The following is a 17,823-nucleotide window of genomic DNA, read 5'->3' as shown; positions in this document are numbered from 1 at the left end:
TTCATGACCTATTTTTTCATTAATAATCTGAAAATTCAAAATTCAAATGGTATGTGCAAACTATTGATCATGTCCTATCTTGAGACTAATGTGAAAACATTTATGAATTATGAATGCATAGAAAATTCACATATCCTATTTAATCATAATAATGAACCCGTTAATTTTACGGCTTCTTGGTCTGGTATAAAACTTGGTCAGTTCTACAATTTTTGACGTGAATGCATTATTCTCAAGATAGAACAATGTCAGGGGTTCACATTTTTTATGTTTAGAAGAATTTGGATTTTGAATTATTACTGAAAAATCTCAGTCAAGTCATGATGGAGTACCAAGACCATGGGCACTGTATCCCTCCTCAAATATCACATGTACATCTCTTCCCAAGTTTCTTGAGAAAATAACCAAATAATTCTTTTGTCGTTTGCATAATGGAGTAATAGTTATGTGCACCTTTCATGCAAAGGGTGAAACATACTGTTGGATTTCTTGGTACATACACAACCGTTGTCATGTTTTCTTTAAAATATGCAAAACATCTCCAGAGCAACTCTATCAATCCTGTATGAGCAAGCCTTCCTTACCAGCATGGTAGGATTTGTTCTTTACCAGTCTGCAGTCCCTCATACCAGCCGGCGGTCCATACGAGTCAGAAAAGATCCGTACCAGTACCATGGTTCCTACCAGAAATTGTGCATGCCTTTCAAAAGGCACATTCTTAGAATGCTTGACATTGTTTGATACTTTCCCTTTGATAGTAACAACAATCTGAGAGAAGGAGATCTTCTCAGTACTCTGAGATATTCCCAGCCGTGGTTCCCCGAAACTAAGGATAATATGATGGAAAACCTGACTTGTTCCAGCCGACCTGCTGCGCCTCACACTCTCTTAAATAATAATAGCTGGAATAAAAACGAGGATGTTCCTTTTCAGTACTGGGGCTCTCAGTGGCTGGGATATCAAGATGGAAATAGTACATTCTGCAATTGTGGAGGCTGGGAGCACAGCTACATCAATAATAACTACAATTTCAACCCTAATTTAATTAGAAATATCAATAATGAGAATGATTTGTGGAGTAAGACAATCAATGTCGTGATTTGGCCTTCTCCAGTACCCTGTATCAGCACACACTGGCCTCTTCAGCTCCCCCGGCCAGCTGGATTTCGTTCAATATTTCAGCAATGGCCTTTTGACGTGAGATCAGAAATCCCTGAATGGAATCCCACTCAAGTTGCTTATAACTCTGTTACCATACGAGAAATGAGTCCATCTGAAGAGAAGACAGCGGATGAACTTAAACCTGCGACGTCAGCAAATTTAGGAGAAGAGCTAACAGTAACAGATGCTTGTGCCAACACTGACAAGATGGAAGTCAAAGGGGACAATGGAGAGAAGCTAAGCATTGAAGTCTGTCTGGAGAAATCTGCAAACTCTGACAAGAAACAGAATGGAGCAGTAGTATCGAGTGATATGATTCTTAACTGAGCTCACTCCAATTGAAGCAGAAATTGAAGACTACGTTGGTGAATTTGATGTGGTGCATGTCCAGTAAAAATGTTGTTTTTGCATCTGGTGTCAGGCGCGAGCGGTATTACTTGATTGAAAAGTTGGCTTAAGCCATCAGATGCCTTGTTAAATTTTAACTTCTGAAGTTTATCTTATATAATGCATAGACACATTAGTTAATTTTATGTTGCATGCTTTTATTGTCATTGCCTTCTCTTTTTCTTTGTTTATTTTGTTCTTAGCTATTCAATTTATTTATTTTTTCATTCACCGAGTGCTGCTCTGTTGTATATATAATTGGTTATTTATCTTTTCCTCACCACTGTACCAGTATCTATATGAGGATAGTACAATATTTGTCTGTTTCAATATACCCCTCAGAAGTCAGATATCACACTTGATGGAGTACTAGTAGCAGCCATAATATTTAGGGCTGGTTTGTTTGTTTTAATTTGGTATTTAAGTTGAATTGATATGTGTTGATGTGATTGTGTTGTTTATTTGAGATGGGGAAGTGCTGATGAACTACTTAATGTTCATATATTTGGTCCAGCAAATGGTGTTGTGAAGGTTGTGGGTACTATAACACAACTGATTCTGGTTTGTAATCCGAACAAGTTTCTTTAATAAAAAACTATCAAGAGTGAGAGCTTCTCTTCCGACGAGATTGTGGGATATGAATTGCATGGTGATGCGATAAAATTCATGGAAGGAGAGCAATCGAAACATTTTAAATTATAATAAGTAGCTAGGACGCCACAAGTATTGCATGGTGACTCTGTCTTTGTTTAGTTTCTGACTATAATTATCTTTTACATTCTTATCTGAATCTGTATATCAATTTATTTAATAAAATTATATGGAATGCATATTTTCCTTTTAAAAAAAACGGCTCTTTCTCTCTTCTTGCTCTTTCTCTTCTTTAATTCCTTTCCTCTTCTTCTAATTTCCGAAGAGACGATTTTATACATCACTCGCAAAATAGGCGAGTTTCGACGGTTTAAATTTGTCATTTGAAGTCGGTTTGATTAGTTTAAGACTTGAGTTCACCAAAACTTGAGAACACCCTAATTCCACTCTTGTTAAACAAGGTATATTCACCGTATAATATGAGTTTTTTGCACTTGGGTTTTGGACATGCACTTTTTAAATTCAAAACCATTACCATTATGCATATAATAGATAAACTCTCTTAAACAATACCTTGAGTAACTGATTAAACTTCTTATAGAAAATAAAGATAAAATGTCAAAAAAAAGGCAACCACTGGAGGTCTTATGCAATTTACTACATCGCTGATCAAAGAAACTGAGCATCATCCCTCTCTACAATTTTTTAACCTTCGATTTCAGTTCCAAGTATAAATTATATCAATTGTTCACAAAGCAGGTGAATTGTTTCTTTCCTTCCCCCACTTTTGTAATCGCTTATGTTTAATTAGTTTAGCGAGTAAAAACTAAAAACATTATTTCTCCTCCTAGACCAAATCCAATAGATATGTATACCTGTACTAGTAGGGGTGCAAACGGATCGAATAGTGATAAAACCATATCCGTATCTGCTTTTATTTTTCAGATACGGATACGTATCGAATATTTGATGGATACGGATCGGATATTGGATATCCGTAGATACATACATAAGGGTCCAGCTAATTTGCTGCCGGCAGCATTTTAGCCGGAGGTGCTGCCAGATTTTTTTTATTTTGTGATGTCCAAACAACAAATCCAAGTCGTTAGATGTTTAATCTATATTATAATCTACTTTGAGACCAAATTTTACATTTTTTGGAATTTTTTTACTATTTATTAAGCTAGTTTGAAAACCGCTGTTTTCAGTAAATTTCTGCAGCATTGAAATCAGCGGTTTTCAAACCAGCTTAATAAATAGTAAAAAAATTCCAAAAAATTTAAAATTTGGTCTCCAAGTAAATTATAGTATAGATTAAATATCTAACGGTTTGGATTTGTTATTTGGACATCACAAAATAAATAAAACGCGGCAGCATTGCCGACAGCAAATTAACCACAGCCTATACATAAATATTTTCATAATATATATTAAATTCTATGGTATATATCTACTATTTGGCGGATAATTAAAATTTAAAACCATATCCGTATCTAATTTTCGGATATTATCCGATCCGTTTGCACCCCCATGTACTAGTGCATGGCATGCATTTTTTTTCTTACTGCTTTCATTATTTTTTTTTGTTTTAAAAAAGGACCAATCAATTCCTGCTTTGAATTTAAAGCAAACTGAAAGCATGAAGGTAAATATTGTATACATATGCTTTTGTTGTACAGTTTCTGCCTCATACCTGTACCATACATATTTGTTATCTCTATTACTTAATGGTTTGGCATTCATATCTAAGAGTCCGGTATACTAAAGCATGTTCTGCGATTAGCCTAAGAAAAAACTGACAAAATAAAATTGCTAAGCAGTACTATTGGAAGCTAACAAGTACAAACTATATTAAGCCCTTGCCTTGAACTTGTTGTACGGTTATTTTCTTTAATTACAAAAAGAAAGAAAAAAATCACAGAGGACAGAAAATGAAGCTTATTATTAACTATAAGGAAACCTTCATAACCTATGTACGACCTCCGTGGCTTATTCAGGCCTGAAAATTGCAACACAAAGAAGACAATTAAACTAAAGCAACTTAAACTGTGTACAAGAAGGCAACAATAGTTTTAAGGGACCCTTCTACCTGATACTAGTGACTAAAGCAGACCCATTATGGTACAAAAAAGGTTTACAACTTGGATCTCTTGAGGAGTCTCAGTTTTAACTCCTCTGCAACAGCATCAATAAACTCTGTGGTGTTTAGGTACTCTTTCTGATTAACCCTGCAAATCATACAAGAGAGGATATTCATAATGTACTAAATGGAAAACCAGTTGTTAAAGATACTAAAAGAATGAATGGCATCATATACACATTTATCATTTTTTGCTTAATCGTTTTGAGCACCCCTCCCAGAGATACTTAGAGAATGTACCTAATTAGTTATTAGATTATGTACCCAGCCACTGTAATAACAAAACAACTATTTCTTTTCTTTCCTTTATGAGTGAAAAGTTTATGACACTTGCTGCAATAGCCTTGAAATTTTTTTAAAAATAATTATGTAACAGAAAATTTGTCCAATGCTTCAGTTTTTACGTGCACTGAACTGCACATGTGCTAAAAAAACAATAAAAAGAACATAAGAAAGGATTCAAGGTATCAAAATGAACAGTCCATAATTTTTCTTTTCTGACGGAGCTATCTGTAACCAAAAAAGTTAAAGTGACATGGAAAAATAAATATATTATATGGCATTACTTTGATCCATGGATGAGAATAGCAAGATCCTTGGTCATTTTTCCTGATTCAACCACTCCAACACAGGCCCTCTCAAGAGCTTCAGTGAAACCAAGCAATCTCATGTTGTTATCTAGCTTTGCCCTGTATTTAAAAATTATTTTAACTCCATCCAACTTTGCATTAAGAGTTTTACTCTCAGATCTTTCAGTCTACTTTGATATTAAATATGCACAAAGAATACCTATGTGAGAGTCCTCTGGTCCATGCAAAAATAGAAGCAATGCTGTTTGTGCTGGTTTGGCCACCTTTCTGATGTACCCGAAAGTGGCGTGTGACAGTACCATGTGCAGCTTCAGATTCAATTGTTTTTCCATCAGGGCAAATCTGTAATTGACAAAAGGGAAAACAGAAAACTCAAAAAAGTACATCCAAAAATTTGCAGTACCCAAGTACTTCTGTAGTTCTTCAACATATTTAACAAAGATTACCAATTTAACCAGATTCAAATGACCTTTCAATAAAAAAATAGAATGAAATGAAGAGGTACCAATACTGATGTCATTAGTCCCAAAGATCCAAAACCTGTAAGAAGTTAGTACACTCATAAGTAACTTCTTTCTTTAATCTTTTTGTCTTGGTTCAAAGTAACTACAGTAGAGAATCTAGAGATTAAGAGAATGGAATCCATTGCAAGGTATACCAAAATTATTCGAAAAATAACATAGAAATTTATTTGTATTTGCAACTAACTGGTCCATCTTAATCTATGTTAATAAAAAACATGCAAAACAGGAACCTAAAATCTAACACAATTGACTCGATTTTCATTCAATTTGTGCTCAGCAAAACAAAAATGTAAGTAGAATTAATGGGCAAATTTGTGAATTTGTAGAGGCTTATACTTATTCATAACACTAAGCTATCAAACATCTCCAAAATGATGGGTGTCGGTTGCAAATGTAAGAAATATTGGGTGCTATATGCAGATACAAGAAAACATCAAGTGTAATTTGCAAAAGAAACCAAAATGAATTCTAAATCATATCTAGAACCTTGCGCCAAGAAATCACTCTGTACATCTCCATCATAATTCTTGCAAGCCCACACATAGCCACCATCACTTTTCATTGCATAAGCAACCATATCATCTATAAGGCGATGTTCATACCTTAAAACAAAAAAAAGGAGAAAAATTAAAAAGAAATATAAATCAGCCTATTTTAAAGCCTAGACGATAGATAATTATGTGATTTAGGTAACGTAAACATTGATCCAACCTTATCCGACCCTCTTAAGAATGTTCATGCAGAATGCTATGACCAATTTAGGTCAAGCATGGGTTGGTCAGAGGTGGGGTACAGTTGCAGGCTAACAATTAAAAACTGACAAATTTATTCAGTTTCAAGCCCAAACCGGCATTAAGTTGCAGGACAAACAAACAACAAAAACTGGGCTTAAAAGTTAAAAAAAAAAATCTCATTATGAAGGTTGGGTTGCATATTCAGGTCCCATCCAGTTAACAAAATTGCACAAAATAATACTGATCAGACCTGACCCATTGCCCACCGTAGAATTATATAAGAAATAGATATACCATATTCCCGCTGACTCATACTTGGACTTCCATTCCTTCTCATAGACTTCTTGAAAAATGTCTTTGAACCTATTTAATCAATATATAATCGAAGAACTTAAACAATAATTGAGGAAAACAGGCACTTTACTAATCTGACTTTTTTTTATCTATCTCACCTTCCATCATATTTCTTGAGAATAGTATTTTTGGTACTAAGATAGAGTGGCCATTTCTTCTGATAAGCCATGTTCATTGAAGCTTGAGCAAAAGCACGAATTGACTGAATTCGTAAAAAAGACAAAAGAAAGATTTAGGTTCAAATTATGGAAAGCCTTGGCTCAATTTTAAGAACATGTGCTATTTCTCAATTTTTGCATCCTTGTCTACACATTACATAGTTACAATAAAAACCTAAACATATAACTGTCAATTTATTGAGATCAACAACGTATGTTGTACTTTGACTGTTTGACAAATTTTCCGCTCCCAATAATCATACCATCTAAAAGGAAAGTAGATATTATGTTAAAGAGACAAATTACAGAATAACTCAACATCACAACATGGTGTTTTGAATACAAATAGTTCTTCTTTTTTTAGAACCAACTAGATATCCTGAAAATTTCTCTTTCCAGTATAAGGCCGTTTGATTGAAAATTAATAAATGCAATTTGGCTATGTTCTTAGTTGACCTACCAACTTCTCTTAAATGCTGGGTGTTAAATAAATGAAACAACATAAGCACAAACTGGGATGCAAATATTAAAATGGAAATTCAGTAAATGTTGGGTCCAACTTGCAACAAGATAATTAGGAAGTTCTGTAGTGCAAGTATAAGAAACTATCAGAGTTTAATATACCTCATCAGTGTTGTACATAGCCAGAGCTACTCCCCCAGCTCCTGTGAAATTGAACACCTCCAGCTCCACACTCTCCTCCTTACCCTCTTTAAAAATAACAATTAAAATTAAAAAAAAAAGACACTGAAAAGCATCCTTAATCTTGAATAAGAAAAACAAATTAACAGATCAAGAGTAATTAAAGAGATGCTAAAAATATAAATTAACTAACCAAATACTAGCTTAAGCTTGCCGGGTCCTTTAGTAACTAGATCAGTTGCTCTGTATTGATCACCATATGCATGCCTTCCGATGCATATAGGTTTTTTCCAAACTAGAATTGGACAAAAAAAATAATAAAGTCATTAATTTATGTAATGCGGTGTATATTGTTTCTACTGGAGATATCAGCTGATATATTTTATCAGCAGTTCAACATGACGAGTTTGATTGCTTCCTGAAGTTTTAATACATTCTCCAAGCAAATGATTCTGCATCATATATTGGTAACTACTATAAAGTATGAAATGGTTTGTTTGTACCTGTGACAAGCCGGGGAATATTCTTGCATACAATGGGTTCTCTGAAAACAGTTCCTGGAGCAAAATAAAAATAATTTAATAGAAAATAAAAAACATTACATTTATAATTACTCTGATTTTACAGGATCGAACAAGTCAAAATGAAATAAGGGCATCAAACCATTTAAGATATTTCGTATTGTTCCATTTGGACTCTTCCACATGGACTTCAAGTTGAACTCCTTAACACGAGCTTCATCTATTTTTTTACAACAATAGGGAAGTTACAAATCAGTTAAAAGAGATTAACATTTAGATTAAATTACTAGGTCCCTAAAATATTATGCAGTTTATGTTTCGGTCACCCAAACTTTGGAGATTGTACCAATGTAGCAATTTTCACTGAAATCATGGAGCAAATCTATTGATTTCTCACATACACTATATACATCATCATTTTATTGAAAGATATGTTCTCAAGTGATATGTTAGTACAAGTATAGATAAGATTTCATTCATTTTTCTTTGCCAACATATTTATTCCCTTTACTCTGGAAAGTTACGGCAAGGGCAAAATTGACATGAATTGAAAGGTCTGGTGACCATAATGGCAACTTCGGAGACCAAAATCGAGAGAGGCGCTTCAGGGATCAGCTGTGTAACTCAATTTATTGTTTAACTGTAAAATATAAAATTATTTTACCTGGGGTAATTGTTGCACATTTGATTGCCACATTATATCTGAAAAACAAGATTAGGGAATCAAGTTCCACAAAAGAAAATTTTTCTAATATATTTTTATACGGAAAAGAGACTACTAAATTATTAGTCAAATATAAAAAGAGTACATGTTTACTATCCTTCCATTTTTCAAATCGCATCCAAGACCTTGTTGTATTTTCAAAAACAAGAAAAGTAAAATGAAAGAAAAACATTTCTCGTGAAAGCAGAAAACAATCAACTTTATTTGGGATTACTTATAAGTACCGCCCAACAATTAAGGCAATAAAGAATAGTTAGCTTTCTCCTGACTTTTACGTCTTAACTTCAACAAGTTGCTCTCAATATTAAATACAAACTCCGAACAATACATATGAAATCTCAGATAGCGTTTGGCAAAAATGAAAGAGAATAGTGATAGAGAGCTATTCCACTTTATTCCGTTCATGTTACGCAATGTGGAATAGGCCTAATACCAAATCCGGTGGAATATCTTTTATTCCAACTATAGAATAAGATACACCATCCCCACCACAACCTCATGGAATATCTTATTCCATCCAATTGGAATAGAGCGGGGTTAAATTGTAAGATTGGGGGACTAATTGCAATATTTCTGCTTTATTCCTTATTTTTCTATTCTGTCATCATTGCTCTCTAATCCACCTGATTCCGGATGTGTTCAGTACCTTTCCACTCAATTCCACTTTGGTATTCATTTCCAACCATGCACTTAGTTATTAGAAATAGGGGCAAATTTGTCAGCATCTAAGAATATACTTTTTCAATCATATTAGCTCAATACTATTTGCAAATATATCAAAAAAGTTGGTATCCAAATAAGTATGACATATATAGGGTGTTATCTGCAATGGCTGAAAATGATACATGCAACATTGCAAAATTTACCAACAGAATCAAAAAATAGAAATAAATTTAATGTCTTACTTAAGTGTAGCATGTGCACTTTCTATTGTAACTCGATCATCAGTAGCATCCCGGTTTGGGAGACTCAAATCAAAGTATTTTATATCCAAGTCTATGAACGGAAATATAAGCTGAAATACCCACAAGAAATAACAAAATTATTTAAAAAAATTATATAAAAGCTTGTTATGATATGACCCTTTCTTTTGCTTTGGATATATAACATTACATCAAAATTCAACAATAAATAATTAGATGAGTAAAAGTTAAAGAAAATTCCTCACTTTATCTTTAATCTCTTTCCAAATTACACGGGTCATTTCATCCCCTGTGTGAATAAACATGAAAAAAAAAAAACACACACACATGTAAAATTAAATTAAAATTGCAAAACTGAAGTTTGCTTTTTAACAGTTTAACATCATTATTTTCCATTAATTGAGATACATGCCCTGGTTATCAGAGTAAAAGGTACTAATTAAATGATAAATTGCTTAGGTAGGTATTCAATCAATCTAAGAGAAGCGAGAGGACACGTGGAGGTACACTCACCGTCCATCTCGACGATCGGATTCACCACCTTGATCTTCTCGAACTCCATCGCTTTGGGGAGAGAGACGGAGGGAGAGACGACGAGAAGAGAGCCTCGGCGCGTCAATTTAATGGACGGAGAGGCCGAGCAGGAACAGCGCAACAGCGCAGGACAAAGCCCGTGGTTTTCTCATAATTATCAGAATTGCCGTTGTTTGGCTCTAACGGGATGAACTTAATCAGATTCCGTGTGGCTGTTACTAAAGAATCATATCATGTAGCGTTTCACTGTCATGAGAATTATGGTCTTTTTAATCACAAATATGCCAATATTTTGAAAATACTCTAGTGTAAATTGTTATGAAATGTGGAGCTTAATACTGATGTGGCGACGTTGTTAACATGGTAATTGTTAAAAAAAATGTCATTTAAGTTATAGAAATATATAATGTTGTTCAAAAAAATACTCTAGTGCCAATATGTTGTAACGGAACATATTACAAATTTACAATAGAACAAAAAAATTATCATAGAAAATAATATATTTTAATAAAAAAAATAGATCAATGAAAAGAATAATTATTAAATAATATCCATAAATGATATTAAAATAAATTGGAATGAGAACATATTGTAAGAGAGCATATATGTTCAAAATTCAGTATTTCGCATAAAATAAGTTAGAGGACCTTTAATTCATACATATTTCAAGATAAATAAGTTGGAGAACTTTTAACTGGATAAAAAAGTCATACCGGAATTGAATTTCAAAATTTAAAATCCAAAAATGGATATCAGAAATGATATTTGGTATTAATGATTTTTTCTAAAACATTAAGTTATCAGTCTGGTTTTCGAATTTGTTTTTTTTATCTGCTTGATGATGGTTTATAAAAGAAAATGGTGCCACAGAGGATCCAAATCTAGTAACTTTGGACGTCGGCTCTGAATTCGTATCCTCTGAGATATCTCAAACTTTGCGTGACTTTGTGGAAAATCCCAACCGTTTAAATATGTTCTGCGCTAATCTCAAAGCACACATAATACTGATCCCCCACATCAGCCCCGAATAAGCACCGGACACGTCGGTCACGCAAAAGTTGAGATATCTCGGAGGATGCGCACTCGTCGGCTCTGCTATACAAAATTAGTAAATTAGAAATAGTTTGGAGAACAGATTAAGATAATGATGGCTGAAATGTCATTGTTGAGTGTTGACTCACTGGCAGTCTGGCACTCTGGCAGCATGACTATTTTTTGTTTTTTTTCCTTTTTGAGTGAAGCTTGCAACGTCACTGCTGAATCATATCAATCATATCGCCCTCCGTAACAGAATATTTCGGTTTAAATCCAGACTGTTCGATCAGAATTTGCACGAATATCAAAGAAACACCATAATTAATTAATTGCACGAGGAAAGATATTAGCTCTTCTCCCTAATTTCTTTCCGACTTGTGACGCCAAAAGACTTTAATGACATGTTGAATTTTCAAATTGATGTGTCGTGATGCTTGTTTTCTTTTTTCTTTTCTTTTTAACAGTAAAATTCGTAGGTAATTTATTAATTTAAAGAGTTACAAATCATCTGTTATATAAGATTAGATAGAAAATGTCTTATTAGAAAATACTCAGTTGTAAACAAACTAAAAGCACACAGTGGTATATGCATCATGTGGATACAATTTTAGTCATTCTTATTTGATGGAAATGATAGGAGTTTAGTGATGGTTTTCTCTGTGCGCATAGTTGTTCTGCTGGCATATTTCGTCGTAAAAGGCACTGAATCAAACTAGACCGGGAACTGAATCGACCGGGCCAGGACAGTCACCACTTAGAAGTCCCAAGAGAGGCACTGAATCAAACCGGACCAGAAATTGAATCAACCAGACAGGGATAGTCACCACTCAGAGGTCTCGGTGAAGAGTCACCAGTGAAGAAAGCAGAAAAGGGAGAGAGAAGAGGAGTAGAAGAAAGAGAGCCCATAAAATAAATCCGACACAAAACAACATATAAAGTAAGTAACTATATCTACAACTCGTTCCTCCTACTCTTCCATTGTCAAATAGGAGAAGAAGTGCTCAAAAGAAGATAAGAAAAAGCGAACCGCTAGTATTGGAGATTAAAACCACCAGAAGAACGATGTGAAGAGCAATGACCAGATCCACGAAGCGGAAGAACCAAAAAATGATTGCCAAATCCGCTAGATGAAAGCACCGACTCGAACGACGACGGAGAAATGAGCAGTGGCCAGATCTACTAGGCAGAAGCATAAAAAACGGTAACAAGATCCACCGGACAGAAGCACCGATTCAAATAGAGGAGATAGATAAGAAGAAAGTATAGATGAAGTGAAAGAGAGAAGGGAGAATTGAGGAGTGATGATCGCCATGGCGATAAAAATCGTCTCTGACTTTTATCTTAAGCGACACAGCTAGGGTGTTCTTAAGCTCACCAAAGTGTTTGGTGAGCTTAACTCCAAAACCTATCAAATTTGTTTCAAATGACGAATCTGAACCGTTGAAACCTGCCTACCTTACGAGTGATGAGTCTATATGTGAAAATTTTAAACATTCAAATTAATTTAGTATAAAGTCAAGCGGTCAAAAAACGTTCAAAAAATGAATGCACTAAAATTAATTTATTAACCTTCTAATTTTGACCGATTGACTTTATACTAAACTAATTCGAATGTTTAAAAATTTCACATGTAGACGCATCACACGTAAGATAGGCGGATTTCAACAGTTCAGATTCATCATTTGTAACCGATTTGATGAGTTATAGAGTTAAACTCACCAAACATTTTGGAGAGCTTAAGAACACTCTAGTTCTACTCGTATGATATTACTACTGGAAAATATATGGGGCGCGGGCGCTGTCAGGTAAACCTTCGGCGTTTCTATCCCATTGCTAGCTAATTCTGTATTCTCAAAATTCAAGACTCTTGTGTTTGATTCCTATATAATTTTCATCTATCCGAATATGAAATTCTATTTTTTTTTTATTGGTATCTTCTAATTTACCATTCCAAGTTTCCAACTGCTCTCTTGAACGAACGAATCGAAAGACAAATATAACATTTGCAAATAGTATCTCATACAGCTAGTTTTCACAATTTTTTTACTGTTTTTTTAAATAGGTATTTATCTAAAGATATTAGATCATTCAAAATTACTGATTTTCTATCTATTTAAAAAAATTATAAAATTTAGTCTGTAAATATATTTTTATATGAATATTATATTAAACAGTTCATATTAATTTTGAACTTTAGAGAGATATTGATTTATAGTATGTACCAATATGTAATATAGATAGTAACATATACTCTCTCTCTCATAAGAAAGAATATGAGGTACGTTAGGTGATATGAGTTCCAGCTTTATTTGATTTTCTATGGTCGTTTCAAATCCATATCATGTTTCCCCACATAATACAAGCTCGTATAAAATTGCTACACGAGAAGATGCACTGTTTTCGTAGCAGAAAACCAAAAAAAAAAATTAAATCTTTTGGCTGAAATCACATCCTCTGAGATATCTCAAATTTTGCGTGACTTTGTGGAAAATCCCAAGTCCCAACCGTTCAAATAGTTCTGCACGAATCTCAAAGATAAAATAATACTGCCCCCTTGCGCTATCCCCGAGTAGGCACCGGACACGTCGGTCACGCAAAATATGAGATATCTCAGAGGATACGCACTCCTTTTGGCTGAACGCCTACGTAAATCAATAAATGCAGCTCACCTGGAAACAGATCAAACGGCTGAGATGTGGTCCTGTTGTCCAGTACGATTGATCTAACGGGCTTGATTTCGGACAAGTATCCTCACATGTACCGTAAAAGATTTTTCACACTTTACGCTTTGAGATTTACTCGAATGTCGGACTAGCACAGAGGGTAGTATTATTGGCATTAGTGTCAAGTTAAAAAAAAAAAAAAAAAATGTTCTGGTACCCGAGCCATTATATCCGAGCGTGTTCCCCAAGTAGTTTAGCAGAAAAAACTTCTAATGTTGTCTAACTTCCATTTTCAGTGCTAATATCAAAACATTTAAAGCTATGTTTATAACATTTTACAATGCTATCCGCAAGCATGTAAACCTCTGTCTGAAAACATTAAAATTCTAAATCTGCATAGTTTTAACTCCTAACTACTTTTGTCTTCAAGCCAAAAACAGAAAGATTCATTTCACCCACTCTTTTTTATTTTTTTCTCTGATCATTATAATTTATTTTTTCGACGATCCATGATGAATTTTACGAATCTAAAAATACGAACGTTTTTTATTCGATTTTATCTTTCAAATAAGATCAATGAAGAAATATTTTTTTGTAATTTTAAAGTAAAACTCATGAGACTTTAAATTTTCAAGTTTTTAAATCTCAGTTTACAACCATTAAAATTTTCAAGGCTTTGTACACAAGGTTTATATTCTTTGTAAATGAAGTGTTATTGTTGAGGTTTATATGCTTTGAAATGTTATTGTTGAAGTTTTAATTCTTTGTACATGAGATTTATATGCTTTATAAATGAAGTGTTATTGTTGAGGTTTATATGCTTTGAAATGTTACTATTGAGGTTTTAATTTTTTTTTATTTTTTAAAACTTGAAAGTGGCTTCCAAAGTTATATAAAATTAAAAGTTGTTACAGCTTACAGTCCTCCACATAAGTTACAGAAGATCCTCTTACACATTAGAAATCTTAAGAAAACAAACAAATACGAAAAAAAACAAAAAAACAAAAAGAAAGCAAAAAACGAAAAATTAAAGCACCTAATTGCTTTCAACAATGAGACAGCCAAAGTTTTATCACATTAGCACACCTCTCTGCTACCACTGATGAGCTTAGCCCTGTATCCCCAAATATAACTCTGTTTCTTTGTTTCCAGATATGCCACATTGTGCATATGAAACTAGCAGCCCATACCTTGCGTTTCATCCCTCCACCTAGACCCACAGCTTCCCAGGATCTGATCCAGACCTCTTGTATCGAATCAGCTGGTACCAAAATTATTTTTTGAAGTATGTGTGAAACTTTCCTCCAAACCGTGGCAGCATACCTGCACTGAAATAATAGATGCAGAGTTGTTTCTCTTTGACATGTACTGCACATTACACATCTTAGATCGATCAACAAGCCTCTAATATTCAACACATCCCTTGATAAAATTCTGTCATGCAATACAAGGTACGTAAAATCCTTGACCGAAGGTGGTACCGGGCATCTCCAAACATACAAAAAATCCCATTTAGTCTTGCCTATGCCCATAAAAGCTCTATATGCTGATTCAGATGAGTATACACCCGACCCCTCTAGATTCCAGACAATGAGATCCTTGTCAGTATTAAAGGAAATCTGTGATGTGGTTAGTTCCGGTTGCAATGTTATTGTTGAGGTTTTAATTCTTTATACATGAGGTTTATATGCTTTGAAATGTTATTGTTGAGGTTTTAATTCTTTATACATGAGGTTTATATGTTTTATTCTAGACATTTAAAGTGTTATTAATGAGGTTTATATGCTTGTAAATAAAGGTTTAAATTATTTTGAAGCAAAATTTAAAAAAAAAAAGCTGAAAGTCACAAAAATTTAAAGGGGTAAAAAAAAATTACGACACAAATATAACTCGAAAATTATTCTTCATGGATCTCATTTGAAAGAGAAAATCGGATAAAAAACGTTAATATTTTTAGATTCGCAAAATTCATCACAGATTGTTGAGAAAATGGATGAGAATGATCAGAGAAAAAATAAAAAAAAAAAGTGGGTGAAATGAATCTTTTCGTTTTTGGCTTGAAAACAAAAGTAGTTAGGAAAAAACTATACAGATTCAAAATTTTAATGCTTGGAGACAGAGGTTTAAATGCTTGTAAGTAGCATTGTAAAATGTTATAAACAAAGCTTTAAATGTTTGGATATTAGCGCTGGAAATGGAAGTGGGGAACACGCTCGAGGATTTTGTCTGGGATACAATTATCAGGCTCCTAAAAAAAGGTCAGAATCCACTGATTGTAAAATATTCTCTTTTCAAATACCTGAGACTATACGGATTCCTCTGTTTGGTCCATTTCCCAATCCTTGACATGTGTACGTCTGTTATAGTCTGGAAATTTTTCTCCTGTGGTCTTAGGAACGAGATCACCTGCCTCCAGATTCTTGATCCTAGAGTCACAGCTGGGTGGAGCTGAGATCACTTTTAAAATTTAAATATTTGATTTGGGGTCCACCTCGAACCCACCGGCAGTGACTCTAGGGGCAGGAATTTCCTGCCCCTACGGTTGCAGGAGATTCGATTCCGTGGTCTTATGCACAAAAGTCTTGTTTGAGTTGTGATGCACCGAAGTCATTTAACAAATGAACTATCAACGAGATCAAATATTTGTGATTCGGAAATAATTCAGTCCCACAAGGGAGCAACAAAAAAAAACCAAAAAAAATAAAATAAAAAGATAGATTTTAAAAAAAAATTGTGTTTTATTCGCAAATAATTCATAATTTACGTTTTTTCATAAATAATTCGGTCAACCAAGGAGAATTCTCCTTTCGGTTCAAAAATATCAAAAAAATATTTTATTCAGGAATAAAACACAAATATTGTTTTGTTACTATGATTTGAGGTCAAATATCAGAAAATGGCTCGCCGCACAAAAAATCACACAGAAATCGTAGCGCAGAAAACTATACCAAACGGAACTACAAAAACTAATATTCCTGTTTAGATCACAGACATCCGATCGCAATCCGAGCTAATACGGTCCGTGGTGGAAAAAAAAGTGTTGCTTTAATAATTGTGCAGGTTCTAATTGAACGGTCCAGATCCAAACAGGAATATTTTGTTACCTTAGGGATACGAATTCGTGCTTCCCGACCATCGAGTATAAATTACTTTTTGATAGAAATCTATATAGTTAATAATTAATATTTATAACTCAGTTTTCTATGTAAATCAAATTACAATTGCACAATTGTACCGAGTAGTATAATTGAGTATTAATTCTCAGAAAATTAGTGTTTTGATTTTGAACGCAAGATTAGACAAAATCTGAAATTTGAGGTGTTGTTGTGATCTTTAAAATTACACGTATATGTCTTTACATTTGGGGACAGATAAAATTTATATTGTGTTAATGGTATATTTAGATATTATATGTCATGTTTTATGATATTATCTATAGACGCATTTAACATGTTGTAATAGTATTTCAGTAAATTTAGTTTAATTTAGAATTACCACAAATATATGAGATATGTATCTTGGTAATTTATCACAAATAATTTGAAGGAGACCTAAAAATATCAAATCAATCCATATTTTAAGTAACAAATATTGGAGACCAGATCAGAAGTGTACCACTCCGACAAATATTGAAAATGGTTTTAACCTTTTTAAGCCCCTAAAGATGAAGAAAATAAAAAATAAAGAACAATTTTTTTTTTTAGGAGAATCGAATGCACAATTTTTATTGTTTCAACTCCCTTTGTCTATTACACTTTATTAATAAACATAATATTATTGTATATCAAGCGAACATCCAAATTATTGATGGACAAAACAAAGAATGGAAACGATAGAAAGCATGAACAGTTTTGACAACTATTCTGTCGAGTCGAAAAAAACTATTGCGAAATTAAAAAAAAAAACTTGCATTTCAATTAAAATAAGTTAAATTTCCGTAAATAATCATGCTCGTAATTTTCATAGCTAGTCACTGCTTCCTTTCTCCAGCCAGCAATATTTTTCTAAAACAAATATAATTTTTATTCTATTTTCACAAGTTTAAGATATGAACAAGAAAATGACGAATGAAGGAAAGAAAACAGTTGGTGGAAATCATCAGCATGAGTGGTCTAGGAAACTAACAGAGACTGAGTCTATAA

The 17,823-nt window shown here is 33.5% G+C and overlaps 2 protein-coding genes across 2 annotated transcripts in view; one reads left to right on the top strand and one right to left on the bottom strand.

The window, feature by feature from the left end:
* LOC144568651 (G2/mitotic-specific cyclin S13-7-like) overlaps positions 1-17,823 on the top strand; it is an 80,526-nt gene that overhangs the window by 13,955 nt on the left and 48,748 nt on the right. The window lies entirely within an intron of this gene.
* LOC144567954 (isocitrate dehydrogenase [NADP]-like) lies at positions 3,965-10,118 on the bottom strand. The gene is made up of 16 exons (XM_078318155.1): positions 9,963-10,118; positions 9,695-9,738; positions 9,432-9,541; positions 8,467-8,504; positions 7,945-8,022; positions 7,785-7,838; positions 7,475-7,576; positions 7,264-7,349; positions 6,580-6,683; positions 6,422-6,490; positions 5,880-5,995; positions 5,375-5,409; positions 5,069-5,211; positions 4,846-4,968; positions 4,229-4,367; positions 3,965-4,138 (listed from the first exon to the last, which is right to left on the bottom strand). Exons 1-15 carry the CDS (start codon positions 10,009-10,011, stop codon positions 4,274-4,276), a joined length of 1,245 nt encoding a protein of 414 aa, XP_078174281.1. The 5' UTR covers positions 10,012-10,118; the 3' UTR covers positions 3,965-4,138; positions 4,229-4,273.

The sequence above is a fragment of the Carex rostrata genome, chromosome 17 (assembly GCF_964058835.1).
Source record: "Carex rostrata chromosome 17, lpCarRost1.2, whole genome shotgun sequence".
NCBI lineage: Eukaryota > Viridiplantae > Streptophyta > Magnoliopsida > Poales > Cyperaceae > Carex > Carex rostrata.
Note: the sequence above shows the minus strand (reverse complement) of the source record. Positions and strands in the feature narration are given on the sequence as shown.